Raw genomic sequence first — 15,745 nt, 5'->3', positions numbered from 1 at the left:
CAAGTAATTTCCTTCAGATCTAGCTCAGCAACAACAAAATTCTCCCCAAAATGATATTCAGAAAACAGTATTTAATGGAGAAGACTGCTGCATTTTCAGCCCTCCAAATTGGTTCAAGAAACGTCCCTCCTAGAGTTAGGGGCTTCTTCTGCAAAGGAAATCATAGCTGTATAAATGCTACAGATCCACTAACAGGATGAAGTGAACTCAGGAGTGCACATACATGTGGCAGTGTCTGGAAAAAACAGTTGGGTTCAGGAAAAAGGGGAAATTTTACAAAATCATAAAAATCCTCCAGATTTTTGGTCAAGAAAGGATCTAATAGTTACTTAAAACACAGATAATCTGAGAGGCCTATAGAAAGCTGCCTTTATTTTTTATTTTATTAAGAGGTCAATTAATACCTATGTTTCAATCTTGCAAGTGCTTCCGTAGCTTTTTAGGAAGCCTTCTCACAATACTGATTGGGCAGGGCTAGCTGTAGTGAAGTACCAGTGCCTTTATCTAAAAGTAAAGTGTATTTCTTACAAAGAGTATCTGTAGTGTAATTTTATTTACAGAATAAATCGCAAAAGTACATCACATTTAGTGCAAATGCAACTAATAATAAAAGATTTATATACTGCTTTGTAAACTTCCATACCTTTGTAAAATAAAGCTATCCAATTAAATTAAGAAACAGTTACTTGCCTGTGTTCAACAACTATTACCAGAAAAGGCAAATAAGGAATTAAACTCTTCATATTCTGGACTTTTTCTTTCTTTTTTTTTTTTTTTTTCTTTTTTGAAGTTCCCATCAGTGGCTATGGTGAATGAACCATTTAGTTGATTGTAAAAAGATGAAGTATATTTGAGGTATAAGAATTTTTTTGTCATCACTATATAAAATGCTCACTGGTGATATAGTAAACATGTACAAATTTTTGTCTTATTTGCCTTACTAGCATTACCATATAGGCACTTTTCTACATATTCAAATTAACAGAGTAATTCTGTAATAAGGCATATTCCATGCGCACCTTTAGAGAAAGGCAAATAAAAAAGGTAGAGTTATGGAGCATGAAATCTCTGTGCATGTGTAATCATGTGTTAGGTATGATTTTATCTCTATAGAGAAAATGAACAGGTAAAAGTTTTTTCCAATACTGTACTGATCTCATTTAATCATTCACCAAATCTTCATTAAGTTACTATTTTATAGTTATTTTCAGGCACCTACCATACTATATCAAGTAAGACTTTCACTTTCTTTTGAAAAAATATATCAAGCTTTTTCCTTGAAATACACAGGTCAGTGAAAACACCCAGCAGTCTCTGAATAATTTCCAACTACAGGACACAGATAACATGTCTCAAAGCAAAAACCAGTCTGCCAGAGTCCTCTTCCAATGAGCATCTCCAGAATCAAAGGCAGGCAAATATCTGACATTTAAATTCTCACAGCAACTAAAGGGAACTTTCCAATAAGAACTATGCATCATCATAGCTCTGAAGGGTTTTTGATCAATTGGCAAGTATTATCAACACAACTCACTTTCTACATGAGCCTCATAGCATGGCTTTATTAAGGTGAGGAAAACACATGCAGGATTTGAAAATAATGTATTCATCCTCATTCTAGACTGGGAATGTTATCCTATGTAGTCCAAATTACTTCAATAAATATTATAGTGTACCTTCTCACAGCTTCAGAAAAGCCCCCTAGATATCATGCAAGAAAGCAGTCCACATATAGCATGGACAGACGTCCTGTAGCTTTTGGGCAGTCTCTTGCCCTCTCACATAGAATCTTTCCAGAAATTTCTGGGTCATGTTTAATAACAAAAATTCTGTAGCACATATTACATAACTAAAAAATACAATAGAAATATAAAGATATCTGGAAAAAATAAAGCTTTTCACACTCTTACTCCTTCAGAGCCAAAGATCTTCATAAGAGTAAGACAATAGAAAAGGCAAAGTCATAAGGATATTGACAGCCCTCAGTTATTAACTGACATTTTATGTAACAAGATGATTCATTATAGAAACCAGCAGCAATGAACTATGATTATACAAAGCAAAACAAAACCTGCCAATAATTCACCTAGGCTTCACTGAACTCCTCTCTCTACCCCCCTGCCCCAAAATACCACAGATTTTTATGCATATAAAGCACATACAGTATGCTATATGTGCATTTGTGCTTTTTAGACATGCACAAAAACTATGCAAGTATCTGGGCAAGGTTGACAACAAAATTCTGCTAGTTGCTTAAAATAAAAGCAGTAACCCACGTTGGTGATTCAAAGTTGTATGTTCTTCCTCGTCCAAAGCAAGCAAATAAAAATAGAGCCATATACATGTTATCAATACATGTATTTATAATTACACACTGATTCAGCAAGAAAAGTTAGCAGGAAAGAGCTAGTGTTAAATATTCAGCCTCATGGTGTCGCAACATTTCTTCACTTCAGTATACAAAGCCTAGGATTTGGGCCATAAGAAGACTGTAGATCCTTCGTTCCAGCATGGAGTGCTCTATGCATGGTCACTTCTCCAACGTGGAATGCTCACCCAGTCTTGTTCTGATTACTGCAGACAAGCAATGACAAAAACACAGCACTGTGAATTTCAAACACTAATAGAAAACAATAAATTGTTAAGCCCTTAAATAGTATTCGCACTGCTATGATCACATTCCAACTGTTGGCTCGTGACAGCCATATTTTGCTCACCTACACTATCTCTAATAATACACAATTAAAAACGTGAATCAGATATTACAGGGCTACCTGTTACAGAAGGATCAGATGACAAAGACTTGAAATCTGGCATAATAAATAGAACCTAAAAATAGAGGCAGCCTGTGTCATGCACAGAGAATAGATAAGCTTGCTTTCAGATCTTGCTCTAATACTAGCGCTACCAAATACTACCGTGCAGCTGGAATTTTATGGCTTACAGTCTACACACTAACAAAAATTAAGCAAAGCAAAGCCTTACTTTGCATAAACGCTTACGTCTGACAGATTGAGCCTCAAGTGATTGGGAAATCCTTTCCTAATGTCACATCAATTAAATGTTAAAATCATTTTAGATTAGCCCAATGGCATATACCATAAAAATGTCTGCTAATTTCAGAAGGCATCTGTAAATTGCTTCTTTTTCAAGTTTACCACAAAGACTGAAAATTTAGGTCACAACCTTTAAAATATTTTAGTGGTTGATACAGGTTTGTGAGAAAATTTCCATTGTTAATAAAAAACCCAGATCAAGACTATTCTGTCAATATAAAGGAATACTTTGACCTTCTATTCTAGTGGTATTCTAATACCACAATATTTTATGGTATTCTATACCATAATATTCTAATTCCAGAGGTACCTGATAGATATCAAAACCTCATGAGGCTTTAGAGAAGTTTTGAAAAGAATCCATACTGAACTAATTATAAAACATCGTCGACAATTGAGAAAACCAGTATAGACATGCATATGAAAAATTGCAAGAGCTAGTAGGTCTACAAAAAGTAAGGGCTACATAAGTAATCAAGTATTATTTTTCCATGTGAATACTACATGAATGTTTTAAGAAGCATATTACATACATAGGCTAATAATAAACATTGAATTCATGCTAATTATGATAAAACATTTCTAGACTGCATACTTCTGTTGGCCTTAAATATTTAAAGCAGTGAATCAAGAAATTAAAAGAGAATATATACCTGCTAGTACTAGAATAAAATAGGCTTTCCCGATGTTTTCTCTTGCACGTATGATGTAAAACGCTTCAGGAACTTGGGATATTCTCGTTTCGCCACTGCTCGTAACACTGATGCTGGTGCCCATCCTCCTGGATTCACTACAAGTAGACAGGAAGAAAGGCATTGAAATTCAGTAAATCGTCTAAAAGGTAGAAATGAAAATATAAGTTTGTATTCTTGCAATTCCTTCTGAAATAGTTACAGTGAATAATCATAATTTTTTAGGCCATTACAGCTTGTACTGTAGCACTTCCTACTCATAGTAATCAACTTTGGTCCAGGTCTACGATGCCACTACTTAGAAAACATTGAAATAATTAACATAACAATAAAACATTAAAATAAAACAAAATAATAATATTGCAAATCTTCTGGAAATGCCCAAATGGAAGCTCGTATTTTCTAAGTACTTCAAAAAAAAAAAAAAACTAAACTAAAAACCAGGAAGATTCAAGTTACTTCTTATTTCAAAAACACTAATTTCTGTAGTAAACTTCTCAGCTACTGCTGCATCTGTCTGCAAAATTGCTACGTAGCCTATGTCTTATAAATTATTTTTGAGGGGCTTTAAAATATGAGAGGCTTTGAAATACGTTTAAATTCATTGCTCAAGTATTTTGCAGAAGCAGCTGTCACTTCCTATATAATCATAGTTCAGAATTTGTCACTGAAAATATATATTTTAAAATAATTGGGAAACTTTTGAAACAGGAAACAAAGTAGCTTTATAACCCCAGAGGTTAGCATTATATAACAGCATTTGCACAGGACTTAGTACGAGTCACGTCACTCCTACATGTCAAAGATTTATGGAACTCATTTTCCAGACTTTGGTTCCTTAGTAAGCCATGTAATATGTGGTTAAAAATAATAAGCATGTGAGATACTCTTAAAGTGTTTTTGTAGCTGCAGGAGACAAGCTAATAGCTATGTGGTTCCAATATTATAACACACTTCTAAATACTAGGTACAGTAACAATATAGTTTGGCTTTGATAATTTAAGTCAATACCAAGGATTCTATCCATTAAAAACACAAAAAAATGTGGAGTAGATTATAAGGCTTGCAAACATCCTCACACAAAATATATTTGTACCTTCTTAACACTGTTCGTAAGAACTGTATCTTTACTATCTGCAGCTTTCCAGCCTAACAAGATGAACTGGGGGAAAAATTGACAGCAATACATGAATAAAAAACCCCTTACTATTGCTGAAACTAAAAGCTATTCCAAAGCATCACGGTTGCAGACACATCTTCTACCCACCCCCCTCCACCAAAATGTCAGTACTTAAGCTACACACTAATTCTGGGAGGACCCAGAAGGCCACAGAATGAATGCCAGCATTCACTGATTGCTGTAGCACAAATTCAGGTCTTTTTGAACATGAATGCCACAAATATTGTCATGTATGTTTAACGAAAAAACACATCTTTTTTTTCTTGATAGCTGAATAATTATTTTATAATTATATTTTTATATTTATAAACATTTACATTATTAAAAACAATATTTCATAATAATAACAATAAGCCTACATCATAAATATCACATTGAAAAGAAATATAGACTTACCATTAGCTACATATGTAATCTTGCATAAGATATTGTCTCTGCTTATTTCCTTGTTCCCCTCTGGTGGGCTTACTAATGTCTGACAAATCATAGCAATATTTATTTTGGCACGGACACAGCGATTGTTCAGCTACCGAAAAGAAAAAAAAAAACATTCATAAACTTCAAACTAAGTTTATTTCCACATGCTTGACTGTAACATTTTAATTTTCTATAAAGTCTAAGACAGTCAGGAAGCTGTGTTTTAGAGAGCAAGCATTCCAGCAAATGATTAACAGGAATACAAACAAAATGAAAAGTACATGGTTAATAAGGAAAGGGTTAAACTGAAATGCCTGAATCTCTGATTTGTTTGCTTAATACCTATTGGAAGTTAATTACTTCAATTATTGTAACAAACAAGTAAGGAAGCAGTTAAAGGGTAATGTATCTGCATTTACAGACACGAATAACTTTTCCCTGATGCACAGGCATCAGCACAGAAACACTCCAAAGAAAGCATTCACTACTTATTCTCTGGCAGAACCATGTACACTGGAAATTTAAGAGATCCTATATATAAAGTTATACAAACTTGTTGACACATCTGACAACACAGAAAAGTTACCGATTTGATTCCATACAGAGTCTTAATTTTTTTTTTTTTAAAACAGTCTTCACATCTCCAAAAGTTTTGTTTTCAATCTTCTGCAACACCTTCAAACTGCCAATTGTTAGGGCAAGATAGCTTTTGGCTTGGAACACCCAGGTCATTGTTCCACTGGGTTTTGAAATAACCTGTATTTTGCATGATTACTCCAGCCGGCAACCTACCTCACACTTCTATTGCGACACCATCCCCACACAGAGAAAAATGGTAACTTAAAAGCAGAACCTGACAGAATGAAAATACTTACAGGAGCACTATCATGTTCCACAGAAAAGTTGCACACGATCCATGTCTCAGGGTCATTTTCACTGAATGCTGGTATCTTTCTGATGGCAGACAAATATAGCACATCCCTTTGGGAAGCCGGCCACACCCTCTGCAGAGAGAGACCCAATAAGCTTTTAACAATTGGGCAAGTAGATTACTTTTTTATCTTTAGACAGAGGAAAACAGAATTAAGACAAACGAGATCAGACCAGTTAAAAAAAGTTTCATCAAGTACTGGTACCAGTACCATTTAATATCTTTATTAATGACAGACGTTGGGTTTGAGTACACCCTTAGCAAGTTTGCCAGTGACACCAAGCTGTGTGGTGTGGTCGACACATTGGAGAGAAGGGAAGCTATCCAGTGGGACCCAGAGAGGCCTGAGAGGTGGGGCCTTGCTCCTGAGGTTCAACAAGGCCAAGTGCAAAGCCTTGCACCTGGGTCAGGGCAATCCCAAGCACTAATACAGGCTGGGTGGAGAACGTATTGAGAGCAGCCCTGTGGCAGAGTTCTAGGGGGTACAGGTGGATGAAAAATTGGACATGAGACAGCAGTGCACACTTGCATCCCAGAAAGACAACTGTACCCTGGGCTGCATCATAAGTGTGGCCAGCAGGTTGAGGGAGGTGATTCTCCCCCTCTACTCTGCTCTTGTGAGACCAACTCACTGAGTGCATCTGGTGCCCCCAGCATAAGAACAGCATGGAGCTGTTAGGCCAAGTCCAGAGGAGGGCCATGAGGGTTATCAGACGGCTGGAGCACTTCTCATATTAAGACAGGCTGAGAAGTGGTCAGCCTGAAGAGGTGGCTCTGGAGAGCTTTTCAGTACTTAAAGAGGGCTTTTAAGAAAGGTGGAGAAACTTTTTACAAGGGTCTGTAGAGACAGGACGAGAGATGAAGTTTTTCTACTAAAAGACAGTACTTTTACGTTAGATATAAGGAAGAAATCGTTCACTATGAGGGTGGCGAGGCACTTGAGCAGGTTGCCCTGACAAGTTGTGGATGACAAGTTTGTAGAGGTGTTCAAGGCCAGGCTGGATGGGTTTTGAGCAGTCAGATCTAGTGGAAGATGTCCCTGCCCAGGGTAGGGGGGTAGGGGCTGGAGGTGGGTGATCTTTAAAGGTCACTTCCAAACCAAAACTGTCTGATTTTATGTTAAATTCTATGCTAACAATTTCATGTAATTTTCAAAACTGAAACAGAAACAGCATAGCTGTTGTACAGAAACATATCAGGTTACACTGCTGCACTTGAGTAGAAAAGTTTAAGGCCTTTGGCAAAGAGCCAAGCTGCAATACTTATCATAGGCAAACAGGAAGAGGCAGTTCCTTTCCTGTTCTCTCAACCTCAGGCTCACATTTTAGTTAATACTTGTAAGGTACAAACTACACTATTAACTGCACTGGTTAAGTATAAACAGATGTATCTACAGTTAGCTAGGCCTTCAGAAGCATGGAAGGACAGAGAAAAGAAAAAAATATTTTAACAACAGTAATTTTAAGTGCAATTACTTTAGCAGGACAGATATGGCAAACTGACATTCTCTAAACAGAAAATTTCAGAATCAAAAGTATCTGATAAAATATGAAGCCACATGGAAGCCATTTTCCTGACACTTGGTAGAATTAAAAATGTCTATTTTTTACCACAACACTACACAGTTCACAAAACTGCCATAGTCAAAATTAAATCTTCTTTTATGGTTGTTTTAAGGTAACACCATTTCTGGTAAAGTTATCTCAGAAAAATACTTGCTCATTTCTGACTATATTAACACTTTAAATCATGCAAGATGAACCTGTACTCTTAGTTACCGTTTTATTTTTTTTTTGAACATGTTAGGCTACAATTACTAGATTGCAATTCAAATAACATTTTTAGTGAAGTTGCACTAGAACTCTTTGGGGAAGAAAAAGAATCATAATCAAGTCATAAGAACGAATATTGCACCAGCAGTTACACCACTTTATAAAGCAAATACATATGTCAAGTAATTGTGGTCAACGGTAGCTTGCAATATTGAATAAAGCACTTGATACAGTGGCATGAATTTCTCTTGTTTTAAGTTGATGTTGATTTATTGCTTCAGTTTGCTTTATATGACCCTTGTCTTGCTGGAGGTTATATTACTGGAGATTAAAATCAAACCTAATTTATTTCTTGCTATATCATAAACATGCACAACCACTTATGATATCAAGCATTCAATGTTCAAAAGGTTGACAAAGTTGCAGCTTCATAAGTAACTTGTTCTGAACTGTTTTTTGAGTAGTACGTTTAGTTAAGCATTTTATAATAGATTAGAGCACATGTGCCCAAAACTGTGTTGTGTAAGGTACATATACAGGTAGAGGGTTAGTCTTACCTTATGTGTCTGGTAAATGATGATTGCATTATCAGCTAAATTTTCCACGACATGGAAATTTTCAATTGTTGCTACAACAAGGAAAGAAATCCATCAGTAAACAAGCACTGATATTAGGTCAATATTATAAACAATATGCTTGCTGATATGCTGACTTCAGCTTGCACGTAAATCTATGGGGCAACCCCGGGGCACCAAACAGACTGGGAAACAAGAGGCTGGAGAACAGCCCCACAAAAAGAGATCTGGGTGTTCTGGTTGATGGCAAGTTGAACATGAGCCAGCAGTGTGCCCTGGCAGACAAAAGGGCCAGCCGTACCCCAGCGTGCATCAAACACTATGTTGCTAGCCAGTTAAAGCAATTGATTGTCCCACTCTGCTCTGTGTCAGTGTGCTGTTTGGGTGCACTGTGTGCTGTTTTGGGTACCGTAATATAAGAAGGGCATAAAACTATTAGAGAGTATCCAAAGGAAAGCTACAAAGATGGTGAAAGGTCTAGAGGGGAAGACATGCAAGAAGTGGATGAAGTCACTTCGTCTGTTCAGCCTCGAGAAGGGGAGACAGGAGTGTGACCTGATGGCAGCCTACAGCTTACCCATGATGGGGGGCCTGTGGGGAGGCACTGATCTCCCCCAGCGACAGAAGCCATGGGAATTGTACGAAGCTGCATTGGGGAGGGTCAGGTTGGGTATTAGAAAGAGGTTCATCACTGAGAGGGTGGTCTGGCACTGGAATAGGCTCCCCAAGGAACAGGTCACAGCACCAAGGCTACTGGATTTTAAGAAGCGTTTGGACAATGCTTGCAGAAATCTCTTTTAATTTTTATGTAGTCCTGTGTGGAGATAGGAGTTGGACTTTATGATCCTTGTTAGTCCCTTCTAGTTTTGGATATTCTCTAATTCCATGATTGCTGATAAACATGCAAGACTTAAGAAGTGATTTCTTACTTTCCCAGTCATTACGAACATCGACATTCCAGAAGTAGTGGCAAACTTCATGTCCAGTTACCCCTTTAACTGCATGTGTTGCCTTCAAGGGATCTAAAACTATTCCATTCTCTTCCACCTCTCTTCTGTATACCTATGGCCAAGTACAAAGGATGACATACAGAACAGAAATGATCAAAATAGAAGTTTTAAGCAATTAAAACATGAACACCAGTTCATTTCTAAGAAAACTTCCTGGAACACTAATACATGAATAATTTGTCATAACAGTTTTCTCTAGTAACTACTATTGAAGATGTTCTTAGCATTAAAGTGCCATTATTCCGAGAATCTCTACTACAAAATGGATTAAGCAACGTTATCACTACATACAAGGATCCACATAAGCACAGTAGAATAGCTGACAGTAGCTTGCTACCATTACCATTCTTATACATTGGAATTATGTGTCATTTAATAACAAGTTTTAAGGAGGAGGGAATGAACGTATCCATAAAGACACTGCTATTCTTAGAGTTACAGCTCTTGTGGACTCCAGTCCTAGCTTAAACAATGCTATCCTCAAAAGTTTTAAAGCATAAATCACTGAGAAGTAGTATTCAAAAAGAATTAAAAATTTCTGTCATATTAATTAAGCGAAAAAGCAAATATTTACCTTCATTTCTCCTTCTTCAACCACTAGCTGCCAATTGGCATCTCCTCCTACATCTTGTAAGGAGTAAGTTATATGGTTTTGTACCATCTCTTCCACCTTTAAAGAAAAAAAATATACGTTTTAAAATTATTTCTTTCATCTTCTTGAACAGGCAACTGTACAGTACTGGAAGCCAAAAGTCATTACTTCAAATCCTGTGCAGGAGCTGAACTAGGACAACAGAGCTTTCTGTCAAACATCGGGAACAGATACTTCTAGACTTCAGAAACAAATGCCAAAACCTTGATTCCAATTATAACTTCACTCTTTATGGGTGCTTCCCATCCTCTCTTTGTACCTCTAAACTGCCAAAACTCACTATACTTCTACCCTAAGACTGTTTCAATTCAGCATTCAGAAAATTGTTCGAGGATCTCTAAACAGAATTACAATGCACTGTAAGACTTGAAGACCAATAACCAATGAAGAACATCTAAAAGGCTGAACAAAGGCAGGGGGAGGGAAGTAGGGGTGGACTGCTGTGGTTGACCCAATACTCCTGTACACAAATAAGCTCTAAAAAAAACGAGTGCTTATTAGAAGTCATATTGGAACAGCAGCGAAGGAAACAGTCATGAGCAAGACTTGCCTATTCTGTTGCACTGACAGCTTTGTACAATAGCAAATTAGAAAAGAGACATAAGTGCTCACATTCATACATCAAATTAAGATGCAGAGACTCCTCTATTATAAAATTCTAATTTAAAGTTACTTAGTTATGTGCTTTCCTTAAAGGTCAGATACTTTATAATTTTAACACAGCTATGTGAACGTGTCATTATTTTATTCTATATGATGTGCACTAAAATGGGTGGGTAGGACAAAAATGCATTTTTACTTGTGGTTTTATTACGTATCTGTAATCTTATTCTATAATTTTTATTTTTTTCTGCTCCCACCATTTCCAAATCCCATCCAAACTCGAAGAAAAATATAGGCAAAAATCAGGTATACACTGCTGTGTAATGTTTACAAATTCTGTAAACTATTTAGTAAATTTTCACCTAAACAGTAGGCGACTATTAAAACTTAACACCGCAAGTAATACCACGATTGACACTGTTTTCCTGAATTACTAGAAATGTTTTTTTTGTTTGTTTGTTTGTTTTTTAAAGGAAAAGCATTACTTGATCAGGTAGTACAATATGTAGAAAGCAAAATTACTTTGTCTTCTTCTGATATGATACAGAATTGAAATACATTTTTACTTTTAAATTAAACTGTAATTCTGTTTATAAAATGTATTTTTTAGGCAATACACTTAAGAGCAGGAAGAAAAAAACGGTAATTGAATCAGGTCAAGGTCCTCCAAATACAACATCAAAATAAAATCTATTGGAAGTTATATTTCAGTTTAACTGTACACTTATCTACAGAAACACAATTTATCAGTCTGGTTCTTGAGCTTTTTTTTTTCTTCTGAGTTATAATGATCTAAAAAAAAACCCAGCAAAATCTGTATTTCTGCTTTTAGACTAGTCACCTTTCCCTGACAGTTACGAACAAGTTTCTTAGAAAACATTCCTTTATTTTTTTTCCCTCCAATGACACAATGGCAGTACTATCCAAGTCAGATGAGAGAACATGGACTATTTAAATATTCAATTCACTAGCTCTAGGTCACACTTCTTTCAGACAGAAAATCTCACCATGCATCTTTCAGACAGCTGCCCTTTAAATTAAGGGACACAGAGGTATTACTGCTACAACTTGCTGAGCAGAGCTGTTTTTCACTAGCAAGCAATTGCTTCTACTTGACCAAGGAACTGCAGGTGCTTACAACTGTCTTGTACGTGTTACCTATCCTGCAGGTAGATCATAGATGGTTTGGCTGTTGTCTGTTAACCTGCACCTATTTTAGGTACTTCATTAGGCAGAGTTAATATTCACAGCTTCTTTGACATGGAAGAGATTGTATTATTACCCCTGGGATAATAATATCTCTTGGCAGGCTACAGAAATGGTCTGCAAAAACACATCTATCCTCTATGCCATGCAGCCTTAGGCTTAAAATTAAGTGGGCAGTTCTTCACTTAAAAGGCCCTCAACAGCTAAATCTATTTTAAAACTGATAGTCCTTTAAAACAAAGTGATCTGCAAAACACCTGCAGAATTTTAAGTCTGCAGCCTCCCACTCAGCTGGCAGTAACAACTCAATGTCTTTCTGAAGAAACAGCTCCCATCAGAATACATGTTGAAAGGTCTCAATTTTAAAAACAAAGCTGCAAGTTTCTACTTGACCTTTTCCTGACACCAAAATTCCCTTGGTATGAATGAGGTCTAGAAGCAAGTCACATTTATTCAGAATCAAGATGTTAGCTTGCCTTTTCAAAAGCCAAATCCCCTGCCAGGGGATGGAGGCCAATTTTACATTTAAAAGGTCCAAGGAAGGTTGTCACCAAAAGATAGCATACTGCTTTTCTCTTCATGCTTTCAGATGTCTTTTACCTGCCTGTTCATCAGTAGTATAGGTCCAGAGCAGGTAGACTGATTTGTTAGTCTGGTAGAAATTTGTTCTAGGGAAAGTACATTGAGGTAATGGTGGAAAAGAATTTATAAACTAACAAGATCATCCTTTCTGCAGTGAGCCATTTAACTCAAAACCACATCCTAAGGCACTGGGTGGTAACTTCTACTTCATATAATCCATGCAGCAGTTGAGAAGAGCAATGCTTTGCCACCATATTCCAGTCCATTCAGTCATCTTTAATCTCAATCTGTTTTACTGTGATAAGGACATGGTCAACCTCAGGTTTGCTTTTATATGGTTAATTTTTCAGCTACACGAGAGCTCTAATATTCAGACCTCAGATTACCATACAGAAGCACAAATGCTATCACTGGCATAAAAGACAAAAACAAGAAGGCCTGCATACTTCAGTGATTATGAGTTTCCCTTGTATTGAGCAGGTGATGTACCCACAGCCTGATAGACAACCAATTCCAACTTCTGGACTCGAATTTGCTTTCTATTACTTGCTTTGCTCCCTCCTTTCAAACAAACTTAACATACTAACTTGACTCTTGGATTACCAGTAGGTGAGTCTATCGATGCTGTATAATACAACCTGTACGCTTTTTTCCCTTGCAATAAGTCAAAATATAACAATTAACTGACTGCAATAGGTCAAGGCAAGTGTTAGGCTTTCAGTCCAATAAGCAAGTGTAAGTGATAGGGTTCTGTTCACAAAGATGGCAATAATGCCTGCAGGTGGTATGATTCCAGGCTCTGTTAATTAAAAGAAAATCCATTCCTTCTCTTTGAAAAAGCAGCTTGTTTGCATTGTTAGTAAATGATATACAAAAAAAAAGACAAAACATATCACAGAAGAAAGTCTGATTCTGACTCACAGTAAGACATGGACCACAGCAGAAGGAAACTAATGGCCTGTATGCCATGTTTGAGCAACGTTTTGAGACTAAAGAGCAAACATGTGACATCACCTAATTAATTCAACTTTAAACTATGATTGTTATGGTAAGCACCTAAAATAATTTTGTGTGTTACTGGTGTATATAACTACATTCTCATATACAAGAAATCAGATTTACTTTCCAAAGGATCGGTGAATATATTTAAACAATTCAATAAAAAAAATCATATCCACAATCTTTAACAATAGACTTTATAACCTTTCATATGTTTTTACTAGAGAGAAAATGATAGTACTGAACCTTAATAGTTAGTATCTTAATGTCATTAAGAGTGACAAATGTTAAAGACAAAATTAAATCTGATTTAAAAACAAGAACATATATTCAATTCAAAGACCATTTCCATCCCACACAAAACAGGTGTTATCCTACTTTTACAATAATCAAAAATGCAGAATTTAAGGTGTATGCATTTTTATTTAAAGCTACTGAAATCAATCCAAAAATTCCACAAGATTTAGGCCTCTGCAGGAGTGATATGCATGCAAGCGGAATGTAAAAAGACAACCATTTAGTATACTAATAGAGAAGTCCTTTGTTTGTCTCAATGTACTAGTTTGAAGCAAGCAGTGATTTATGTAACAAAAAAAACTAGGTTCTAGAGAAGAGGATGAAATACAGCAAAGATATGCAACCCCCACTCTACACATTAATACAGTACCTGTGCGCTGAATCTGTGAACATCATCAGAGGCACTGACTAGATCAATGGAAGACATGGAGGAAGAGCGACTATAGGGCTACCAGAGACAGACAAAGAAAAAACCAAGTAATCAGAACAAAGGCACAACAGAGCATTCAGTACCAACTTGCAAGCACAAGATAATGAAGAAAAGGAAAACAAAAGCACCATAAGCAGCAAGCACAGCAGCAAATGCTGATTTCATGCACCTATTATGTATTATACTCCCAGTGAGGCACTGAGGAGCACAGTGTTTCCAGTAACACTAAAAAAAGTCAATAGATCAAGATACAAGAAACTTCTTTTTTAAAACTTTAATCAATTCCATAAATTTTGGTGAAGGTATCTTAAAAACTGAGGTTACCAAATTTTTTTTTCTTTAATATCTCTGGCAATCTTGATACTAGTCAAGAGTATTCTAAATAAACACTCAAGTTAGTATTTGTTGAGCCAAGAGAGAAAACAGTCCTTCTACAATTCCAGCTGCTTCAATTGAAAATGAGTAAACCATTAAAAGTTACTAGAAACACCTACAAAAATCAATGTCACCTACCAATACAAATTATATAGAAACATCAAAAGTCAGCCCATTGTTTTGAGAAAATCATTGGAAATATTTTACCTTTTGGACAAATCGATGAGTCCCCACAGCAGAATAAGCATCCCCAGAAGGTAAGGATGTTGGCCAGTGTAATCTGACCTTTTCGCTTTGAGACTGCAACAAAATAGGTTTAATTATTGGTAGTCAGTTGCTTCTGGGTGGACTACTAAACAGAGTGAGTCATCCTCAGTCTATATATTGGCTACCACATTAAAACACGAACTAATGGTATCCCTGACAGGCATTAAGTTGGCATCCTGATTCTCTTTTAGGTGAATGAAGTATTTGTTCATTTATTTCATCTGTACTCCCAGGTGTGTTCCTCGATTAAAAGAATTGATTGGCAGCATTAAGGATGCTGCATGAATGTGGTAGTAACAATCACTCAAAACTTATACTCTTGGCTAAGAGACAGCAACACAGGTAAACTCTTCAGGGTACTAGGTGTTCACTGAGAAGTCTAATACTTCTTAACCTAGTCACTGTGTTCATTACTTTTGTAAGACAAGACACTTGTAAGACAAAGGATACAATCCTTTGTTATGCTCTCTCATTTTATATCCTACTACATATTCTTATACTCTGTATACTTCATGCCATGCACCTTAACCCTTTTTGATCCTTGCCACTTCTACTGCCAAAAGAACTTTAGAGCAGACGTTTGGTTTTGAGAAACAGCTACAGTGTTTGGTATTCTCATTTGAACAGGCATCAGTTACATACACAGGCAAATTTTGTACAGAAGCAATAAGAACTCAAAAACCACAGGCGTTCAGTTAGGT

General features: G+C 36.4%; 1 protein-coding gene across 2 annotated transcripts in view; it reads right to left on the bottom strand.

Moving 5' to 3' along the window:
• Positions 1-752: 752 nt before the first annotated feature.
• CERT1 (ceramide transporter 1) overlaps positions 753-15,745 on the bottom strand; it is a 79,032-nt gene continuing 64,039 nt past the window's right edge. The window contains exons 10-18 of one of the 2 annotated variants that reach the window (XM_068667507.1): positions 14,985-15,077; positions 14,343-14,420; positions 10,208-10,303; positions 9,553-9,685; positions 8,606-8,676; positions 6,221-6,349; positions 5,325-5,454; positions 3,710-3,846; positions 753-2,574 (exon numbers count right to left, since the gene is read on the bottom strand). In XM_068667507.1, the coding sequence (XP_068523608.1) occupies positions 3,719-3,846; positions 5,325-5,454; positions 6,221-6,349; positions 8,606-8,676; positions 9,553-9,685; positions 10,208-10,303; positions 14,343-14,420; positions 14,985-15,077 (858 nt within the window). In that variant the 3' untranslated portion in view covers positions 753-2,574; positions 3,710-3,718. The remainder of the gene's footprint in view (positions 2,575-3,709; positions 3,847-5,324; positions 5,455-6,220; positions 6,350-8,605; positions 8,677-9,552; positions 9,686-10,207; positions 10,304-14,342; positions 14,421-14,984; positions 15,078-15,745) is intronic. The other variant, XM_068667508.1, reaches the window with a different exon arrangement.

Source organism: Anas acuta, chromosome Z (assembly GCF_963932015.1).
Source record: "Anas acuta chromosome Z, bAnaAcu1.1, whole genome shotgun sequence".
Lineage (NCBI taxonomy): Eukaryota > Metazoa > Chordata > Aves > Anseriformes > Anatidae > Anas > Anas acuta.
This window is presented reverse-complemented; position numbering and strand designations above follow the sequence as displayed.